The sequence below is a fragment of the Salvia splendens genome, chromosome 2 (assembly GCF_004379255.2).
Source record: "Salvia splendens isolate huo1 chromosome 2, SspV2, whole genome shotgun sequence".
Lineage (NCBI taxonomy): Eukaryota > Viridiplantae > Streptophyta > Magnoliopsida > Lamiales > Lamiaceae > Salvia > Salvia splendens.
The window spans coordinates 38,431,016-38,454,699 of NC_056033.1; the positions used below are offsets into that span (position 1 = coordinate 38,431,016).

General features: G+C 41.0%; 2 protein-coding genes across 2 annotated transcripts; one reads left to right on the plus strand and one right to left on the minus strand.

Annotated features, from left to right (window-relative positions):
- Positions 1-23: 23 nt before the first annotated feature.
- On the plus strand, positions 24-3,487 carry LOC121792669. Its single transcript, XM_042190704.1, has 3 exons — positions 24-618; positions 1,604-1,690; positions 1,775-3,487. The coding sequence occupies exons 1-3, from the start codon at positions 256-258 to the stop codon at positions 3,275-3,277; spliced, it is 1,953 nt and encodes a 650-aa protein (XP_042046638.1). The 5' UTR covers positions 24-255; the 3' UTR covers positions 3,278-3,487.
- A 7,146-nt stretch (positions 3,488-10,633) lies between these two features.
- On the minus strand, positions 10,634-13,831 carry LOC121792682 (alcohol dehydrogenase class-3-like). Its single transcript, XM_042190718.1, has 9 exons — positions 13,744-13,831; positions 13,516-13,652; positions 13,152-13,198; positions 12,740-13,065; positions 12,250-12,332; positions 12,106-12,181; positions 11,307-11,464; positions 11,053-11,214; positions 10,634-10,963 (listed from the first exon to the last, which is right to left on the minus strand). Exons 1-9 carry the CDS (start codon positions 13,775-13,777, stop codon positions 10,847-10,849), a joined length of 1,140 nt encoding a protein of 379 aa, XP_042046652.1. The 5' UTR covers positions 13,778-13,831; the 3' UTR covers positions 10,634-10,846.
- Between the last annotated feature and the right edge of the window lie 9,853 nt (positions 13,832-23,684).

Consider the following 23,684-nt stretch of genomic DNA (forward strand, 5'->3'; position numbering starts at 1 on the left):
AATGTAAAGAGAGCGATGTATTACCGTATTAGATTGTTGCCAATATACAATCTTTTTCTCTCTCCTCAATGTGCATTCGCAGCTGTGGGAGTTAGGGTTTCTTCACCGTCAGCAGATCTGAATTTCCCAATTTTTGTTTAATTTTACCATTTTTCACTGTATTAGTGCTTTGGGGTTAAAGCGCGTACGTTGTTGACTGAAAGGGATGAGCTTTTTCCAATTCCAACGAAGCTACTGAGAATCCAACTCTTCTCCATGGAAAACCCGGCTCCGATTGTACTGGATATCAGCTCCGACGAGGAGACGGTTTTCGGTGACGTCACAAAAGGCTTCGGCGATTTCGGCTATAAGGAAGACGGCGAATGGCTGTCCAAACTGCTGGTTGAGGTTGGCGGAAACATAGATGATGATTCGGACGACGTCGTTTTTGTAGGTGAGCTGTTCCCGAACACCACTAAGAAATCGAGATCAGATTCAGTGAAGGTTGCTATTGATGACGGAGATGATGACGAGTGTATGGTTTTGGATGGCGACCCCGACAATCCGGTGGTCGCCGTGAATCATAAGGATGACGGTGATGATTCCGATGATCTCGAGATTGTTGGGGAGAAGGGTGAGGTATGTGTTCCTTTTCATTTTCGCATGTTTGATTACATGACAATTAAATATGGCCCCTTTTTTGTTAATTTTTTGTCATAAACATATCAGTAAGTAAGTGAGCTTACTGTTGCTCTTAACATTTTACTGTGATTTGTTGGATTGGGTGAAGATGGTTGAATATACTCCCTCCGTATTAAAAAAATAGAAACATTTGAAACGACATGGGTTTCAATGCATAATTGGTAAAGTAGGTGAAAAAAATTGGTAAAGTAAGAGAGAGGAAGAGAAAAAGTAGTAAAGTAAGATTCTAAAGTTTCTATTTTTAAGGAACGGCAAAAAATGGAAATAGTAGCTATTTTTAAAAAACGGAGGGAGTATCACTTTTTATGTTCTTTGGTTTGGATTGTTTGTGTCTTATATAGCTTGATATCTCTGATGATGGATTTGTTGGGAATTTTTGGAGAAATTGATTCGCAGTTTTTACTTTGTACTATATTAAGCATGGTACTTTATATTTATATTTTTTGTTTGTGCAACCATTATCTTGGTGATAAGAAGGGCCCGGGGTCTGATTCTAGAGATTGCGTCGTGTTTTCTGATAAATAAGTTTATGTCTATGTGAGCATCATGTTTATTTGGTAGCCAACCATAGTAGCTGCAATTTTGTTTACTTCTTGAGTGTATCATGAAATACCCTTGGTTACTAGCTATGAATGTGATAAGGTGGGAACTGCAGCTTCTTGAAGTCTACTTCTCGAATAGTTGATCAGATAAAACGATTTCTGACATACTTTGTACTTTTCTTCGAATCCAGTTAAAGCTTTGGGAACCAAAAGTGCGTGTGTGTGATTGTGTGACTATAATGGTTATTATTTGGTATTTATAAGGCCTCTGTCATGTCTGCTAATTGTTACTGATTTAATCTCATCTTTGAAGACACTAGTTGTTGTTTTACTTTATTCGTTCAGATATTGGTTAAAACAAATGGCTACTGCATCTACAGGTGGCGTGCAGGGACTTTCCTCACCCTAGACATCTCTGTGCTAAGTATCGCTTTGCGTCTAACCGGCATGAGGTTCATTGTGGCTTGGTAATTTCTTTTATTTTGATATTTTGATATGTCTGGGGGAGAGTAGAAGGCTTCCATCTTTGATTTTGAGTTCCTTACTTTCAGTGTCACTGTTATGTGTGTGACGTATTGGCTCCATGTCTCCATTGGGGCACTGGCTTTAACAGTGCTGACCATTGCCATGCTAGTGATAAAGAGGAATTCTGGAAATCAGAGCGGAAGCGTGTGAAGAAAATTGATAAGCCTGTCGCTAATCACAGTATGATTACTGCTTGTGTAGAATCGTATTTCCAATCAATTCAAGTGCCGGGATGTGCTCCATCACAACCAAACTCTTTGCCTCAGAATCAGGGTGTTAACCCCGGGACAATTCGTCCTTGTGTCCAGTCATCCAATGTTAGTATGCCAAATGCCATGAACCAAGTAAGAAGCCAACCACCTGGACGTGTTGCTTCTAGATATAACCCTCTTTCGCCGTTAGCTTCAGTGCGGTCACACTCACAACCTAGAAGTCCTTACACCGTTACTCCCAGGGTTGCCCCTACGAACAAAAGCCACCCTGTAGGAAGCCAAATTCGAAGCCAAATTCCTCAATTCTCCCATCGTCCAGTCTTCAAACGTAATGGGTTGATTGGGGCTTCCACAAATAATAATAAGCATGTGCACAGGTCTCAATTATCTGGAGACCCAACTCTAAGCAGGCGTTGTGCGTTGCAAGCTGCTGTCACAGATGTGCGTCGAAGACAGGCTACTGTATTATCTTCTCGCCCTAACATGGATGCTAGGCATGCAAACTACTCTCCTTCTAATCCTCGGATGAACATGCAGCGACTTCCTAACTACTCTCCTGCTTTCACACCGCACCAATCTCTGACGCCTTCTCAGCCATCTGTTAGTGGAACCTCTCTGGGGTCACCAGGATTGCAACCCTACCCAAGTACTGAACCAAGAGCAGGAAACATTAGCAATTCCGATGGCCCCGAACCCTATATTACATCTGTGCCTGACAACCATGTTCCTTCTCAGACTGTTGATTCCTGTCACTCGGATGCTGGCAATACTTTCCTGGATCAATTGCATTCAAGATCCGCAATCTCCTCATGCTCCGGAGTGGTTAATGACTTTGCTCAACCTCAAAAACAAGGTCATCCTACTTCCTCGTTGGCTTATGGCCAAAATGATGTCCAGCAGCATCAGCACCTTACTCAAAGTGGTATGGGTTCAAGTCCAGCAGAGTTTGGCTTCTTTTGTGATTCCTCTGTCAACCATGGCAATATGCAGATTCATGCTGAGAACGGGGCATCAGCTGAGACCTCGCAGGTACAAAATATACAAGATGATCAGCCAAGCGTAACACCCTTGACCGTGGACAATCCCCCTCAACAGAATGCTGAAGTAGCTGCATATACCTCCCCAATGGATGATGCTGTCTGCCAGTTTCCTGAAAGTGGAGTACCTGGCTCGTTTGACTTTCATCTTCTTGACAGTAGCTGGATGTTTGAAAATCAGTCATTTGCAGGAGCTGTGGAAGCTGCTGCTTCACCTAACTGGAATGTATACTCACCTGAAACTGCTTTTGCCGATACAGGTAACTTGTTTGATATTTAAAACTTTCATCATCATGATGCTGATCGAAATGTGCTGGACGGGAAGGAATCGTGGTTCTGATGATGTTAAGTAGGCTGCTCAATTCAGTTTGCATTCTCCTTCTGTAAATTAAGCACACCATATCCCTCGTATCAATGTTCGGGCTAATTATATGTTTCATACAAAATGTTTTACCTTTATTTCAATTTAGTACAAGAAGTATTAAGTGTACATATTTCATACAAAAAGTTACATTAGTGTTTTAAACTAATACATTCTGGTAAATATTTTAAACACCGTTAGTTTATAATTTGTCCAACTTATCATCACAATAAAAGAATAATTGGAGATTTAATACAATTAATAACTCTAAAAAAATATCAGTCAATACTAATTCTTCCAGCAATTGATCGTGGTTTAAAAAAATTATGTCTCTCAATATGCTCAATTTTTTATTGTATCCTTTATAGAACACAGTATAAAATAAGTCCATATTTCATATTTACAAAATGACTAATTTGAGCTTCTAATAGTCAATAAGCCAATATTTAATTTTTACAAAAAAATTCAATATTTTTTAGTTATATTCTCGATTGTTACATGAGAAAGCTTTGAAAATAAAATGCAATACGCTAATTTGATGGTGAAGAGTGGTGATTTTTTTTCTCTGTGTTTTTTCATTTTTGTGAGTAATAAAAATAACTGTGTTTGAAATAATTAATGGAAAGTTTTAATTTAAAATTTTTTGTACAAATTTGAAACATTGATGAAACTTTTTGTATGTATGATGTAATTGGAAGTAACGGTGTTAGTAGGGATTTAACGGAATGTATTAATTTAAAACAATAATGTAACTTTTTGTATGAAATATGTAAACTTAATACTTTTGGTACTAAATTGAAACAAAGATAAAACAGTTTGTATGAAATATGTAACTATCCCTCCATGTTCTGTATAGTATTACTAGGAAGTCTATCCATTTCTTTAATTATAAATGTTGTAATTTTAGTTTGCAGTTTGTTTGCTGGCTACATGCGTTTTTATTTTTGACATTAGGCCATCCGCAATGGGGCGGACGATGGCACGCCCGATGGTCTCGGACGATGACACGCGTTTTTGATTTTCTATTTAAATCTCGTTTCTCATTCATTTGTACATACGAACATATCGACTATCTCTTTACATATTCTCTCTCAACATCCAACCAAAATGAATCTCGGCGACGACACCAATAGTTCTAGTTCGTCTGAGTCTGGTAGTTCGACGTCAGAAGCATTAGATGCAGCCGTTGAAGAGGCCATGACGGCATGCTATGCGGGTGCGGCAATGCAGCGCGAGGAGGAGGCGGCGGCAGCGGCGGCTGAGCAAGTCCATAGGCCTATTCGACATAGGACGTATGTCCGACGCGACCACCCGGAAGCTCACAGACGTCTGGTTGAACACTATTTTGCCGATCAACCACAATGGGGCCCGACTGTTTTCCGCCACCGGTTTAGAATGTCGCGGTACCTTTTTCTCAGCATTGTTCGGACATTGTCTTCACGTGATGAATACTTCACGTTTCGGGAGGACGGCATCGGCAAACCCGGCCTTACACCATTGCAAAAGTGCACGACTGCTATTCGTCAGTTGACATACGGCACCACGACGGACCTTTTTGACAAGTACCTCCACTGCGGGGATTCTACAGGCCGCGAGTGTCTGAAGCGCTTTTGTCGGGGGATAGTAGAGGCCTATGGCGACACATATTTGCGCAAGCCGACTGCCACTGATTGCCAGGGTCTGATGCAGATGCACGAGACGGCGCACGGGTTTCCTGGGATGCTCGGGAGCATCGACTGTATGCACTGACAGTGGAAGAATTGTCCGACGGCGTGGAGAGGCCAATTCACAAGTGGATACAAGGGCAGCCACCCGACGATGATCCTCGAAGCCGTCGCTGACCATCGACTCTGGATCTGGCATGCTTACTTTGGCGTAGCCGGGTCGAACAACGACATTAACGTCCTCAACTCGTCCACCCTCTTCACCGAGCAATGTAACGGCAACGGCCCGGCCATCGAGTTCACTGCCAACAGACGCCAATACCATATGGGGTACTACTTGGCCGATGGCATCTACCCACGGTGGCCAGTTTTCCTAAAGACGATCAGCTGCCCAATTGGTGAGAAGAGGGTTTATTTGCGCAAAAGCAGGAGTCGGTGCGGAAGGATGTCGAGCGGGCATTTGGTGTGCTCCAATCACGGTGGGCAATTGTGAAAGGGCCGGCTCGTTCCTGGTACAAGGAAGTCATCGCCGATGTCATATATGCGTGCATAATCATGCACAACATGATAGTCGAGAATGAAGGTGGAAGCATCACCGATTGGAATGAAGATGACCGTGCATCTAGCTCGTCCGGCACGTCGACCGAGACACCCGATAGAGGGTTACCGTTAGGCTTCAATGAGGTTCTATCTAGACAGGCCTCAATGCGCAACCAACAGGATCATGCGCAACTCATGAGCGACATGATTGAAGAAGTGTGGGCTCGTAACCGCCGTCGCTGAGTTTGCGTTTTTTTTAATTCGCATTGTAATGTATTAATTTTTATTAAATGAAATGAAGTTTTTGAAATTCGTATTTTAATTTATTAAGTTTTTTTAAATTCGTATGGATTTTGTAAATATTAAAAAAATGATGATGTGGCGCGCCATAGGGCGCGCCTTAGGGCGCCCCACTGCAGGTGGGGAGGTAGGAGGATAAAACTGATGACGTGGCACGCCTTAGGGCGCCCCATTGCTGATGCCCTTAGAGCTTCATGCTGCTGGAAGGGAAATTGATGAGTTATATCTCAGCATGTTTGTCAGTTAGGTTTGTTATCCCTCTTGGTTTAGAGCTTGTCAAAGTTGCTACTTCACACAAGGTTTGAATTTTAAAAAAATTAAAATATCAGCTTGTTATCGTATAGCCATGTCTAAATAACTAAAAATATCATAATCTTGGAACAAAAGAGTAAGAATAAATTGTTTGGTTATAAGCTTAAACGGATGTTTTTGCGTAATTGCCAGCAATAAGGTCAAGGTAATAAACACCAAAATCTGAAGAGGTAAACTTAAACAGACGGCATCATCCACAGTAGCAGAAGACACTCAAAACATACGAGCAATAAGACAGTGGAGTTGTATGGGAGATTTTGTTAAGAGCACAATTCTCTTAACGAAGAAATTCTGCGATTACACTCGCAACACACCAATCCGGCGCCCCGAACGTTGGGGTCGGCGGCTCAATTCGTGGCTGGCGCGGAGAACTTCCTCCGTCGGCAGTCTTCCAGGTTTGATAAGGAGTATTGCACAAGTAATGTGGGCAAATTATTTCTTCATTCAATTCATCGATGGATTTCCCCATACAATGATATAATCTCTCCTATTTATAATACTAGATACTAATACCCTAACTTAATGACCAAGAAAATAATATAAGAAAAGAAGATATGCAAATCCCTACTATATCTAAACTAAATAATAATAGGCTCGTAACAACTCCCCCACGGTTAAAATCCACCTTGTCCTCAAGGTGGGAACCACGACACAATGACGATCTTCGCGAAAATATGCTTTGGTGAGGCGTCTTCTCCTGAATCAAACACATATCGAACAACTAAACGTTTCCCTTCATCCCCTCCATCAAAAATCAACAAAGGAGACCCCATGTAGTCCGCAAAATTCCATCCCAAAACGAAAAGCTCGTCCATGCTTCCAAGAATGCTCAAACATGGCGTGTCATTGCGCGGAGGGATCAACCTAGCATCGGTGTCGAGTGATGTTGATCGAGGATTCAGCCGTGTAGGATCCCTAACATGCAAATTCCCACAGATAAAGACAATCTCCTTCAAACGTATTGGAAAGGACGGTGCAACTTTGTTTCCAACTAATGCACATCGATAAGCACCACAATTTTTGCTTAAACAATTCTCAACAACATCGTTAGATGTCATTCGAGCAGCATCGAGAGATGCGACGACCTTCTTCACTTCCTCAATGGAATCAACCTCCTCGTCGTCATCTAACAATGTTTCTTCCTCTTCACTGATATAGGGGCAGCATGGCGGAGAGATCACAGCGGGTGGGGGCAGTTCATCTAACAATCCGCTCTCCTCTCCTCTATCGTCGTCGGGGATGCAAGATGGAACTGTTGGGGGATGATTCGAAGATGGGACAGCAGCTACAGCGGGTAGTGGCGCTGCCGAATGGCCGTGGCTTGTCATGCTCAAGCAAGATGGTGAGCGTTGTGGTGGTGGCGGCGGGACAACAATGACAGTTAGTTGTGAGTTGCTAGATGGGTCATGGTCGACATCAACGTCTTCATCATATCCCTCAGAGTCACCATCATAATCAGGGTAATATATAGAAGCGTTGTCTTCATAATCCCGATTACCCATCGACACCCGAGCACCCGGCAGGTCCCAACAGGATGGTTGGCGAGAAGGCCCGTGCTGCGGCTCCAGAAATTGACGACGCGGGAACCCCCTGTACGTGGGCGGTGGCCCGTAACGAGTTTGGTGGAGGTGGTGCGGCCGGCATCTATCCGGTTGATATGGAGGCGGCGGTGGGTACCTATCCGGCTGGTGGTGTTGTGGCCGTCGGTACGTAGGCTGGGTGTAAAGCCGACGCTGCTTGTCCCAATCAGTGCCGCCACGATCAGGAAGACCGTTAGGTGGTTCTGGATCAGGCCGTTGTGGTGGTTGAAGCTTCCCCCGTCGTCGGTCCTTCGCATCCAAAAGCGACTCCAATTTGTCGAATCTAGCCATGATCTTCTCAAACCCAAGGGACAAGGGGTCGCCCGACCACGCCACGTCGATGCAGTTGTGTGACATGATAATGGAAAAAATTGGATGTTGATGTCCTTCCACGTAGAAATTGACCTCTAATTAGGGTGAATGGATGCGGAGGGTGAGAACCGATGAAAGCACCAGTTGTTAAGAGCACAATTCTCTTAACGAAGAAATTCTGCGATTACACTCGCAACACACCAATCCGGCGCCCCGAACGTTGGGGTCGGCGGCTCAATTCGTGGCTGGCGCGGAGAACTTCCTCCGTCGGCAGTCTTCCAGGTTTGATAAGGAGTATTGCACAAGTAATGTGGGCAAATTATTTCTTCATTCAATTCATCGATGGATTTCCCCATACAATGATATAATCTCTCCTATTTATAATACTAGATACTAATACCCTAACTTAATGACCAAGAAAATAATATAAGAAAAGAAGATATGCAAATCCCTACTATATCTAAACTAAATAATAATAGGCTCGTAACAAGATACGAACCTATATTATTATTATTTACTTTAGTTATTATTATTATTATTTAGTTTAGATATTATAGGGATTTAGCATATCTCTTTCTATATCTTTGTTTTCTTGTTCATTAAGTCAGTAGCATTATAAATAGGATAGACTGTTATCTTTTTAATCATTCAATGAAATACAATATTATTTTGGCCAAGTCCACTTGTGATTCTTTGAATCCCTAATTCCTTACGCTACCTGCTGCCCGACGGAAGGTCTCCGCGCACAGCCGGAACGTATATCTGATCTGTAGTCGTTGCCCGACGGGTTGGAACCCGCGCACAGCCGCCCAGATCTTTATCTCCGCTGACCCTCACGGGCGCCGGATTATCTTTATCTCGTTATTGTCTGTTTTATCGGATCGTTAGGGATCTAGGTCCTTAACAACTGGTGCTTTCATCCAGAGCTCAGCATCCTCCGTCTGCGTTCATCCATATCCCCAAATAAATCACCACCATTTCTACCACAACCACGATACAGTCCGTCGACATGTCATACGACTATGCCAGCTATTGCCATCGTAAATACAATTTCCCACAACTCGTGCAGCCGTTTCACCCTTGCCACACCCGACAGCCCACTTGCTGGGACCCACCATGGACCCGTCGGACCACTGCATATCAACATTCTTCATCCTACGAGCTAGATATGTACTGGCCATCACCGCCCAAGCGCCGACCTACCTGTTGGGACCCACCGGCGCAACAGCAGGACCGCGGCTACCCGACCGTTGACCGGCCCCGACGCTCGGAGACGTGCTGGGACCGACCTCGCCCTCGGGAGGAGGTGAGAGCGCGAGTCCAGCCCGCCTCCCACCAGCCCTGCTACTCCACCGAAAAGCCAACGCGAGACCTGTACAGTCAGCCCGCACGTGTGACCAGTCAAACTCCGGAGCAGCCACGCCTGCTGCTAATACGAGTCTCCCAGGCGGAGAAGTCAGAACGGTCCAGGTTGGGTCTCTGCTGGCACTGTCCCGAGAAATGGGTGATGGGACATGTGTGTAAACAACGCATTCTCTGTTATGCGGATGATGGGGAGGAGTTTGAGGAGAACATTCAAGATGAGAATTTCACCGAAGAGAAAACTGATAATACTCCCACGATAGTATTCGGTGATGATGTTCCGCATGACATTACCGATGTTCACAATGATGGCGCTCCTCTTGATGTTCAAAACAACGAGTCCCCTGGAGAGTTCCTCAAGAACAAAGGGATTGTCAAGAACGACAATGAGCCACCGCAAGTGCTCGTTGGGGTATCTGATGAGAAGATTGGTGAAAAGGAGGAGACGTTGCTAGAAGATAAAGAGGAGGAAGGTTCTATTGGTGAAGTGGAGAAGATAATCGCCTCACTCAATGTTGTTCAAGTGTCATCCCAAAATGTTATTGGAAATTGTTGGGGCAAGAAAGGAGATGGTGCTTACACCGATTTGCCCGTAATTGCTTGTGTCTATGTGGATTTGAATGTCGGTGATGTTCCAAGTATGAATCATCGATCAACATCGCTCGACAAAGATGCAAGGTTGATCCCTCCGAGTAAGGACATGCCATGCTTGGGCATTCTGGGAAACGTGGACAAGCTTTTCGATTTGGCAAGGAATTTTTCCGACAAAGTTGGGTCTCCTTTGTTGATTTTTTATGGAAGTGAAGACTCATCTGTTCGGTGCGTGTTTGATCCAGGAGGAGTTGCCTCGCCGAAGCTTTTGCTTTCATCTCTCCTTTTTGCTTCGTGGTTCCCACCTTGAGGACAAGGTGAATTTTAACCGTGGGGGAGTTGATACGAACCTATATTATTATTATTTACTTTAGTTATTATTATTATTATTTAGTTTAGATATTATAGGGATTTAGCATATCTCTTTCTATATCTTTGTTTTCTTGTTCATTAAGTCAGTAGCATTATAAATAGGATAGACTGTTATCTTTTTAATCATTCAATGAAATACAATATTATTTTGGCCAAGTCCACTTGTGATTCTTTGAATCCCTAATTCCTTACGCTACCTGCTGCCCGACGGAAGGTCTCCGCGCACAGCCGGAACGTATATCTGATCTGTAGTCGTTGCCCGACGGGTTGGAACCCGCGCACAGCCGCCCAGATCTTTATCTCCGCTGACCCTCACGGGCGCCGGATTATCTTTATCTCGTTATTGTCTGTTTTATCGGATCGTTAGGGATCTAGGTCCTTAACAGATTTCCATAGCAATGGAAGGCTAAACGATAGCTCATACTGAAGGCAGGTGTTGGCTGAACGTGGAACCATTACTCGAACATGTCAAGCACAACACGGAGGCACATTCCTTCATGCATCATATCGAAGGCTTTGTTGATCTCAGGCAGTGTAGAAGTGTGGGTGATGTACTCATCAACCTTGATTTCCTGAAAGAAGGGCATATGTATGGTGGGAAAAGTTGAGAATGGCAGGATAAATTAACTGACTAATTAAGGAGAAGGAAGAATGTACTCACTTTCTTTAGATACTTTTCGACAAGCCATGGTACTTGTGAACGGCTTTTGAAGCCACCAAATGCTGTGCCCTTCCAGACCCGGCCAGTCACCAGCTGAAAAGGACGAGTGGAGATCTCTTGACCAGAAGCTGCAACGCCCACAATAACTGATGTTCCCCAACCCTAAAAGGTTAATACAGAAAATCAGTGATCCCTGAATGTTTTATACGATCTCATATAATTTTGTGGTGTTATAACTTGATTTAGGTACCTACCTTATGACAGCATTCTAAAGCAGCTCTCATCACACCCACATTGCCAATGCATTCAAAACTATAGTCAACACCACCATCTGTTAGATCCACAATGACCTGCTGGATTGGTTTCTCGTGATCATTTGGGTTGATGAATTCAGTCACACCAAAGTCCTTTGCTGTGCACCACAATTTTCAGCAAGATTGGGAATAAAAAGATAGCACTTCTGTTAATACTGCTTAGTTGCTAAATAATTATTGGAATTGGGAAACAAATGGCATGACCCCTTGGTGATATTTCTTTTGTAATCAAGATCTATGAGACACTAAACCAAACAACAAGTAGATCAGTATTAGACACAAGTCACATTTGTATCACTTTTATTGGTCTTCACATTGGAAGAAGTCCCTAGGACATCATTAATTAGTTCTTCAAGCACATGAAACATATTTTACTACGTGGAAGCTACATAGGCATACAAACCTTTCATATTCCATATTCTGATTAGCAAAAAACAGCGCACCCCCCTAAAACACCAAAAGATACTACAAGAACAAGTAGAATATTTATTTTCTTGAGTCTGCTCAACAAAACAAGGACATTAGATAAAATTGAAAAGGAGGTTGGTTCATTCCAGAATGTCTCAAGATACACAGCTTTGCTTATAGCAAGAGAAAATCCTGAAGTCGAATTTTTACATGAGCTCTTTACATACCACAGTCTATGGCATGAGCAAAAACTTAGCACTCAAAAAATATCATGCACCAAAAATTTACTAATTAATTGCACAAGAAAGTAGTGGCGAAGAAGGTGAAGTACCTCTATCAAACTTTTTGGTATCAATATCTATCCCAATGATGCGGGAAGCTCCAGAAGCTTTTGCACCCTCTGCCACCTGAATCAGAAGTATTCATCATCTTCTCTGTATGATACAAGAAGTCAATCATACTATAGAAAACTCACAGCAAGTCCAACAGTGCCGAGACCAAATACAGCAACTATGGAACCTTGTTCTACTTTTGCAGTATTCCAAACAGCTCCAAGACCTATATAAAATCAATTATACACAACAATTAATAAATTGATGGTTGTGGTATGCTACTCATAAAAAATTGTTAAAAGTTCCCCAGAAGAAAGACTTTTTGAGTTGTAAAATCAATTAGCAGAAATACACGTGATCAAACTGAGTTTCAGACACTTTAAATCAATAAGCCAGAGTTGACTGGATACTAAATTTATCCATGCAATGGGCAGCAATAACTGGAGAAGTTACTGTAAAAGACACCAAAATTTCTGGTGTTCTTTATCCTGATTGTTTAGGTTGAACTGTATGAGGGATGAAGAAATGAACTAGATCCATTTAGAATTTCGGGTGTTCATAGACAACGGGAATTTAGCAAAAAACAACAAGATAACTTATTCATATTCAACCAGGGTAGGTAAAGATCCTTGCCTGTTGGAACACCACAACCGAGCAGACACACTTTCTCCAATGGTGCTACAGGGTCAATCTTGGCAACGCTAACATCATGTACAACAGTGTACTGACTAAATGTTGATGTGCCCATGAAATGATAGATAGGCTTTCCATTGATTGAAAAGCGGCTTTTACGGTCAGTCAACATAACTCCAACTCCAGTAGCTACCCTGACTTTCCCACAGAGATTTGTCTTACCAGATTTGCAAAACTTGCATTCCTTACACTCAGCCTGATAACAGGGGATAACATGATCGCCCGCTTGAACTTCTGTCACACCTTCACCAACACTCTCAACTATCCTGAGATCCCAACAGGAACATTTATCTGATGCTTAGTCAATATTCAGAAAAGCTAATTGTTCTTTAAATTTTAGCATTTAACATACCCAGCAGCTTCATGACCAAGGATGCATGGGAATAGACCTTCAGGATCCTGCAACAAAGATAATCAAGAGATCAAATTGGCTATAGATAGGATTACGCTGGTCACTTCTTTCCCTACTATTTACTTTTTCCTTCCATTCTACAGCTCTATTGCATTATTTGGCGATATGGTGCATTCAAACACTAAATACACCCAAACCCAGAGAAGACAAACAATACTCCATTATGAACATATAAATTTCACATTTCCGATCAATACGAACAAACTCCTTCTTCTGAATCTTCGCAAAATGATTGACTAATTCACTATCATTTGCTTACATGTTTGCACAAAATACGTACACACACACACACATTTGAAATTACCTTGCCGGTCCAGGTGTAGGCATCCGTATGACAGAGAGCGGTGAAGAGGATTTTGATCCTAACCTCTCCGGCTTGCGGCGGCGCGACCTGTACCTCTTCGATCACCAGAGGTTTATTTGGTTCCCAGGCCACCGCCGCTAATTAAAATTAAGGAAAAACTAATCAACAAAACACTCAATTGATTGGCATAAAAACGGTAAAACGCATAAAAATGAAAAGTATCGATACCTTTGCAAGTAATGACTTGACCTTGAGTAGCCATTGATGGAGAGAAAGAGAGAGATCTACAGAGAGTGAGAGTGACGACAGGAGGCGCCGCTAGCAAACATCAATGAATAATTAAATTTTATTTAGAAATCTAAACTATCCAATAAAAATAGGCCACATGGCGCAATGACCAACTCACTCCAATACTATTCTAGATAAATAATTTAATTTATGTCAAATAATATGTTTATTACCATTAAATTACTTTAATTACTATAAATAAAATTAAGTACAAACATTAGTATGTTCGCGTTTGATTACCCAGTAAAAATACCAAATCACTGTAAATAGTTGGGGACAAGTAAAGTAAAATAAATAAATAATTTGAACTCTTTTGAATTAATATTTGTATGAAATTAAATGTAATTTACAATAGTAATTGTTTTTCACAAAATTATACAATAAACTTTGTAAGTGTGATTAATAATGAATTATCAAGAATGATTATTATTCATGGTCCACTACTTTTCAAAAATCAGAAAAACTTGACGGGCCTTTCTTGTCCCGCTCAAATAGTGCCACTTTTTTGCTATTGGGCTGAGGATATTTATCCCACAAAACTTGGGTTTAAACATTGTGTGCGACTTTGGGATGAATTTTCATACCTAGTCTAATTATTTCAATGGACACAAAAAATAATCTTAAATCCAATTGCTTTGCATCATCTTCCTTTCTTCTATTAATCTATTTTCTTGTGCTTAAAAATTGGTCCCATTCACATAAAGGACTATTCATGTGACTATGTGAGTATGGGGTGGTGGAATTGATGTGACGGGTCAAAGGATATTTATAGTGGATGAAAGACACATATACATGTGAAATCACCTATATATAAAACCTTTTTCCCCACCCATCAATCCTCTCAACACACACAAAAAAAACTCTCCTCCTCAGTAAAATAATCAAGAAGACGAGAATTTCACCAAAATCAAAAGAGAAGAAGAAAAATCCCATCAGAGGAAACTTGAACACACATCATGGCAGCAGAAGAGCCCTCAAACTCATCACCACAAAGCATGAAAATCAGAGTCCAAAGCAACCCCTCTGCATCGCAGCTCTCTGAACTCGGCATCAAATCTTGGCCCAAGTAAGCCCTTTTTCTTGATTCTCTCTTCCTCTACTATTAATTGTATACTTAATATAGTAGTACTAATTGTGGTGTTGTTGGACAAAAAAAAAGGTGGGGTTGCTCTCCGGGCAAATACCAGCTGAAATTCGAGGCACAAGAAACGTGCTATTTAGTGCGTGGGAAAGTGAAAGTGTATCCCAAACACAGAGAAGGGGAAGAAGAGGCAGTGGAATTCGGAGCAGGAGATCTGGTTGTGATCCCAAAGGGGCTCAGCTGCACTTGGGATGTGTCCATCGCCGTCGACAAGCACTACAAGTTCGATGCTTCTTCTTCGTCTAATTAATAATTTAGAGGTTTGTTTATTCAACAATTGATTCGTGGTGGATATGGATTGATTGTTTTGTTTGTGGATGAAGGAAGGAAGTGTGTATTGTATTGTAATGTGGAATAGCGGTCAACGTGGAATGGAAGGGGGGAATTATTAGTCAATGCCAGTGGCGTTCAAACAACACTTTAAATGTGCCTTTTGACTGGTCAAATCATTTCATACTTCCTATTTCTAGTTACTTCTTTCCTTTTTTATTTTTTAGTTTTTAGAGCAAATTAGAGAAATATCATGAAGCTTGGTCTTTTCAAATACTAGTAATAAATTTACTAATTTGTATATGAGAGAAATTATGTAGTATGATTTAGAACTCAAAATACATTAAATTAATCTTATAACCTAGTACTATTTTTTACACATAGTTTTTGTGAGTGATATATGAATCTATATAAAAAAATCATGAATTTCGGCTTCTAAATCATACGCAACTTTCTTCCCAACCCAAATTAATGATAATTAAGAAAAATGTTAAGCTGTAATACAAACAATTAGCTGTATTTGAAAATTATGAGATTGACTAAACTTAGAGATTTTGTAGACAATTCACTCATTTTTAAAAATAGGGTGTCCATGACTCCACAAGCCACAATGCATGCATGGACTTAGATGTAAGAAGCGTTGGAGGTTGTCGTCTTGCTAGGTTGGCTCACATGGTCAATAAATTTTACTCGATCATTGAATGGCGCGTGCTTTGCACTCTTTGAACACGAGCATGAGCGTGCCATTTTTTCAAAGTCGAGGAAATCTCAATTGGCTAAATTAAAGTGCTAATAATTCAATTTTTAATAGTCGTTGACATCCTTTTTGTATATTTTATTCATTTTTATATTTGTAAATATCTTTTATGTAATTTGTTTTTACACCACATTTTAAATTTTCTAGTAGGAAGGGGCAGGATTAGAGGAGAAAAGATATCACATTGATATATAATAAATGTGTAATACCTAGTCTAGAAATAGATGATCTATTACCAAGTTTACATTGTAATCTTCCCTATATAATAAGGGAGTGGCCGAGAGACATAACACACAAGAAAATATACAAGAATCATCTTCCTCCAAAGCTCTCTTATTTTCGAATTGCCCTATGAATCGCCTAACTCTTGATTACCATCTTTAAGATGGTATCAGAGCAGGTTTATTCGGGCTTGAGACTCAGAAAACTTTCATCATCGTCTCAAATACCTTTCCCGACCCTTTGAACCCTTTGATCCTGCAAAAGCACAACCAAAAATGTCAGACTCAGATTCTGATAAACCTCCAAAATCAAATACAGCCGTAACCCTTTCAGCAGAACAGTTTGATGAACTTATGAGACTAAATATGTCTCAGAAAACTCCACCCCAACAGCCTTCATCAATTGAATCACTAGGCGAGGTACTCCTGGCAGAAAAACTCAACGGGGATAACTACCCGTTATGGGCAAAACTGATGAGTCGAGCAATCCGAGGGAAGGGCCTGGCATCTCACATAAATGGAGTTACAGAGCCCCCCCTTCGACAGACCTAGATTACAACCGGTGGCAACAGCGGGATGATTGCTGCTTCAATTGGGTAATCAATAACATAGACGCCAGCCTCGTTAATGAGGTATCCCAATACGAAACGACCTACGACTTATGGGATAGCCTAGCCACGACATATGGAAGCGGCGCCGATCAATTCCAGATCTCAGACCTGCACAGACAGGCATATAGCATTAAACAAGGTGAATCTTCGCTGGAGAGCCTCTGGCAGAAGCTCCAGGATCTCTGGATATCGATCGACACCAGGGATCCCAACCCAATGGAAACCCCTTCGAGCATTGAGAAGTACAACCAGCACACACAAAGGCATCGGCTATACCAGTTTGTGTGGGCACTGGACGATCAAAAGTATAGCAAGATCAAGCGAGAGATCCTAAATATAGATCCTATTCCGACAGCAAGAAAAGCTTACGGATTAGTCCGAAGAGAGTCTGTGAACGAGAAGTTGCTCAATCCAGACAGTAAGGAATCGGGAATCGGCATAGAGCTTGCGGTACACGACCGAAATCGAGCACCACAGCACCTCCATCACTCACCCAGAAACCCGAAGGACGAAGACAAAAGTAAATTAGTCTGCAGCCATTGTGGAGGCAAGAAGCATACCAGAGAGACATGTTTCCACATCCACGGGTTCCCGGAGTGGTGGAAAGAGATAAAGAAGGCGAGGCAAGCCCGGAATGCGGGTCGAACCGGTGGAAGCAGGGGAGGCGGACGAGCCTCAGCCGCCATAGCTCACGACCGCGCCTCCTACGCCGACAACTCGACGGGTGGCAGCAGCGGCAACAACGTCTTCGGCAACAGTGGGGAAATCCGAACCGAAGAAAAGCCCCCAATCACATCGGTTTCCATGGCTCAGACCTGGTCAGAAGGTAATGAACCACCAATTGGTGATCTCGCCGGCGGAATTGCCGACGGAAGCTGGGACGGAAGGGATGGAGGAGCGGCTAGGGTTCCCACAGGCGAGGGAGGAACGACGGCTAGGGTTTCCCAGAACCCTTGTATATCAGCCTTAGTTCCAACAATCACAAAACCCCCTCACACAAAGGAAAAAACCCAATTTCAACCCCCATCTTTCGGATCTCCCACATTTGCACCCAAAAAATTCCCTAAATTATAAATTGACCCCCGACCAGAAAGTATTTCTCAAAATGACCCCGCCAGTTCCCAGATCCTACAAACCTACCCCCACAAAATCCGATATTTCCAAAATGCATCCCAAACCTTGAACATTTTGCGAAAACACCCCCAGGTTGCAAAAACTTTGCAAATTATACCCCAGGAGTCCAAAATCGAAAAATACCAGCCTACCATAGCATGTCGTAACTCCTTCGATGCGTTAGCCTGTTCCTCTACCTCCATTTCTGGCCCTAAGGACACTCATTGGATTTTTTGACTGTGGGGCAACCGATACAATCTCGTTTGAAGCCTCAGACTTTGTTTCGATTACCCATTCCAAAAAACCCTATGTCCAAACCGCCAGTGGGGACCTAGCACAAGTTATGGGGGCAGACACCATAAATATCTCGCCAACTCTACGCCTATCTAATTGTCTTTTTGTTCCGTCTTTATCTCATAAGTTATTATCCATCAGTCATGTGACTAGGGAACTGAACTGCAAATTATTAATGCAGCCTCGATTTTGCATGTTACAGGATATCAAGACGGGGATGATAGTTGGGCGTGGCACTGAGCGAAGCGGACTGTACTATGTGGACGAGATAGCCCAACAGAGTGCTGCAATGATGCTGACTCCCGGACTGACTGACAGACAGCCTTGGCTTTGGCATCGTCGGTTAGGGCACCCATCTTTGGGATATTTTCGTCTTCTTTTTCCTGAATTAGCTAAAAACTTGAACTCTTTTCATTGTGAAACTTGTGAGTTGGTCAAAACCCATAGACATTCGTTTAAGTTAAACAATACGAGAGTCAAATCTCCTTTTGCTTTAGTACACTCTGATGTTTGGGGTCCCGCTCCTATCACTGGGGGCCAAGGCTTTCGATATTTTGTGCTATTTATTGATGACTATTCCCGCATGACCTGGATCTATTTTTTGAAAAATAAAAATGATGTGTTTGATAAGTTCGTAGATTTTTATAACCTTATTCAGACCCAGTATAAACATACCATTTAAATACTTAGATCAGACAATGGAGGGGAATTTGTCAACCATAAAATGCAAGAATTTTTTAGAGCTAAGGGGCTAGTTCACCAGACCTCGTGTGCGTACAACCCAGAACAAAACGGGTAGCTGAGCGAAAGAACCGTTACATTCTAGAGATAACTCGAGCACTCATAATTGAATCCAAAGTACCGAAATCGTTTTGGCCGGAAGCCATAGCCACCTCCGTTTATCTCATTAATCGTCTACCCACCGGCATACTTAACTTCAAAACCCCCCTAGATATTTTTTCCCAGCACTTTGAAATCCCATCATCACTGTCCCTAGAACCCAGAGTTTTTGGATGCTCAGTTTTTGTTCATATTCCTAAACACGAGCGCTCGAAACATGATCCATGCGCCCACAAATGTGTCTTCATTGGCTATGGAAAAAATCAAAAAGGCTACCGTTGCTATGACCCAAAAACTCGTAAGGTACACACAACCATGAACTGTAATTTTGTGGAAGAAGAATACTACTACCAATCTAGCGGTCAGGGGGAGACTCTAACCTTAGACAATAGTCAAAACAAGGACCTTCTAGATTGGCTACCTGACAATAGTCAACACTACTTAGGGGAAGAGTCGCCGGGGGAACCACAGACAGGGGGAGAGCCTGAGCCGAGTCCTGTCACAGACGTTGGTCCACCTGAGGAAGTTAGCAACACCGCCGGGCCGTCAAATCCGATAATACAGAACGACGAGCAACGTGACACCAACCAACCGGCATCCCCGCCTTCGATTCCTGAGGTAAACAGTTCAGATTTTGAGAATATCCCATCGGACGGTACTAACCTTGATAGGGGAAATGATGGAGAATGTGGAACTAGTGGAAGCAGTAACTCATATGAGTTACCCCCGAGGAGTACAAGAGCAGTGCCACCTCGAAGGTTCTCACCCAAATGGAAAGGGAAAAAGGCTAAGTACGCAATATCCAACCTTACACAGAGTCACCTATCAGAAATGGCACGGGCCTTCGAAACTGCTCTATATGAGGAAGAAGACATTCCCCAATCATTTGAGGAGGCAAGTAAACACAAACACTGGCAAGATGCCATGAAGAAGGAGATAAATGCATTGGTAAAAAACGGTACATGGGAGAAATGTACACTGCCAAAGGAAAAGAAGCCAGTCGGATGTCGGTGGATATTCACCATAAAAAGGCGAGCAGATGGTTCAATCGAGAGATACAAGGCGAGACTTGTGGCAAAAGGATACAGCCAGGTTTACGGAGTGGATTATGAAGAAACATTCTCACCAGTGGTGAAGATGGAGACTGTGCGAGCACTACTATCCGTAGCGGCAAGCAAAGATTGGAATTTACACCAGTTTGATGTAACTAATGCCTTCCTCCATGGAAACTTGAACAAGATAAGGAGGTATACATGGAGGTCCCGCCAGGTTTCTCTACAGAATTTGGAGAAGGAGAAATATGTCGGTTACGAAAAACTTTGTACGGACTGAAACAGTCTCCACGGGTATGGTTCGGTAGGTTCTGCCAAGCCATGTTCAAGCATGGATTCAAACAAAGCCATTCTGACCACACACTCTTCACAAAAAGAATATGCAACAAGGTAACATGTCTGATTATATATGTTGATGACATGAATATCACTGGTGATGATGTAGAGGAAATCCAGAGTTTGAAGGAAAATCTCTTCAAGGAGTTCGAGATGAAAGATCTAGGAGCACTGAAGTACTTCTTGGGAATAGAAGTGTTGAGATCCAAACACGGAATATTCCTAAGGCAGAAAAAATACATCCTAGACCTGTTGACCGAAACTGGTCTCCTCGAATGTAAGCCAGCAGAAACTCCAATGATTCCCAACCATGGTTTGAAGCTAGAGGAAGGAGCAGAACTCGCGGACCGAGACAGGTACCAACGGCTTGTCGGGAAATTAATCTATCTCTCTCATACAAGACCTGACATTGCGTACGCCGTCGGCATTGTTAGTCAGTTCATGCACCAACCTCAAACTAATCACATGGAAGCTGCATTAAGGATCGTGCGCTATCTGAAGGGTACTTTAGGATATGGAGTATTTCTAGCCAAGAGGGAAGACTTGGAGATTGATGGGTACACTGATGCCGACTGGGCGAGCAATCCAGTGGACAAGAAATCTACAGGAGGCTATTTTACCTTCATATGAGGGAACTTAGTTACATGGAGGAGTAAAAAACAGAAAGTAGTAGCCCTATCCAACGCCGAGGCGGAGTTCTGAGGAATGAAAAGTGGGCTCATGGAAATCCTATGGTTAAGAAGACTACTCACAAAGATTGGCTTCCCACCTACTCGAAAGAGTAAGTTATATTGTGACAACAAGACTGCAATTAGCATCTCAGAAAATCCCGTCCAACATGATAGAACAAAGCACGTGGAAGTTGACCGACACTTCATCAAAGAAAAACTCGATGGAGGCATCATTGAATTCCCGTTTGTCCATTCAGAGGAACAACTGGTAGACATTCTAACCAAAGCAGTTCATCCAAGAGTCTTCAAAGAAGTATTGGCCAAGTTAAGCATTGGAGATACACTTGCTCAACTTGAGGGGGAGTGTCAAACATACCAAAACAAGAACATACCAAAGGAAGGGGCAGGATTAGAGGAGAAAAGATATCAAATTGATATGTAATAAATGTGTAATACCTAGTCTAGAAATAGATGATCTATTACCAAGTTTACATTGTAATCTTCCCTATATAATAAGGGAGTGGCCGAGAGACATAACACACAAAAAAATATACAAGAATCATCTTCCTCCAAAGCTCTCTTATTTTCGAATTGCCCTATGAATCGCCTAACTCTTGATTACCATCTTTAAGACTATATAATTGCAAATTATATATAAAATAAATTGGAAAATAAGATATGAGATAGATACTAGTATGAAATATAGTTTGTGGGTATTAATGAATGGGAAAAAAATGGTATGGTACTTGACTAACAGACAACTGAGAGTCCCATAATAGACATGGGTTGTAGAAAACCAATGTAAAAATATTTATATTTATGAAAATATATATATAATGTCTTACTCACTATATATATAGTATATATTTATTGAAACAAGTTCTAACAACATGTAGTGGATGTAAATTTGTTGACCAGCTGATAGGGATTCCATTACTTCTATCCCAATTTATCACAAACTACCAACATAGTGAGTCCAATCTTTATTTTTGTATATATACTATGAGTAGTACTTAGTAAATAAATTAAATTGAAAGGTTATAATCAAATTTTTTATAAAAATTGTAAAATCTAATTGCTATCAACCTGCCACCTTCTAAAAACACAAGTTTACTAGAGTTAATGTAGTATGTGGAATATAATTTTAGAAAATCATCATAATTTATACCCCTGCTATGGTATGGATAAATTTCAATATTTTTTTAACCTTTTCCTACCTTTCGATATATGTTAGTGTATACCTAAACTTCAGTACGAATATATTGTACATTAATTTTCGGTATACCAAAATTATTGATATAAAAAAATTATGTATGTACATCGATTATGCCAAAATTAGTAAAATTTGACAATATAGAAAACACTTAACTAAACATGTAATATAACACATATTTATTTTATAGTTATATTACATAACTCACGAGATCATCATATTGTAGTAAACTATATATCTCACTTAAATAAAGAAATAATAAAGTAGTAGTATAAGAGAGAAAAAAGGACCTGGTATAAAAAATAATAAAGTAGAAAAAAGATACTAGTAAATTAAGTTTTGCTCTATAAAAATGAGTTCTTTAATTTAAGACATCAACAAAATACGCATTAATTATAATGAGAGGAGAAATACAAATAACCCATAGTAAGTTACTTGCATTGTTTGGATTACCGACTGCAACAAAGGTTTGATATTGTCTACTTTGGGTCAAGTCTGTATGAATTTATTTTGGATCACTTCCAAAGGCCTCAAACCGATTGAGGTTGGAAAAGAATTATATACACATTCCAACTTCCCTTAGACTTCCAAGTGGAATTGATTTGTACTCAACAAACCTCCCCTTAATCCCTTTCTAGTTTGAGATATTGGTCTCTAAAACCATGAACTTTGTCTAAATTTTGGTATTTCCCATGAACTTTGAAATTAGTCTACAATATCACAAACTTTGCATTTTATTTGGTATTTCCCAAACTCAATCAAATAAGATATATTCATCAACATCTTATTTTACGTAGGCAACCGTGATACATTTTATGATATTTTAAATCACTTTTTAAGTTCATACCGTGTAGGATAATCACATTGAAAACCACGTTGATTTAATTGTGTCAAGTGTGATAAAAAGCCTTGTAAGTTAGTCAAATATAGTAATAGACATGCCGTGGGGAATACCAAACAAAATGCAAAGTTTATGATATTATATACCAATTTCAAAGTTTATGGGAAATACCAAATTTTAGGCAAAATTTATGATTTTAGGGAACAATTTCCCTCTTACTTTTTTACCTTGCCAAGGCCGACTTAAACTTTTTTTCACACTATCGTTTATTTTAGTCAAATCTTAGTCATTTTATTTTGTTTCTGACTTTTTTCTTTTGCTTATCACTTAAATTTATTTGTAATCTTTAATTTCTGTAAGAAAATGAAAATAACAAACTTTATAGTATTAATTATTCACACGACAACTTTTTTAATTATTCACACGACAATTTATATAACTCCGGGAAATTCAATAGAAAATCACTTTATATTGTAATTCGTAATAATTATATTGTTTTATAATAATCGGAATGAAATGGT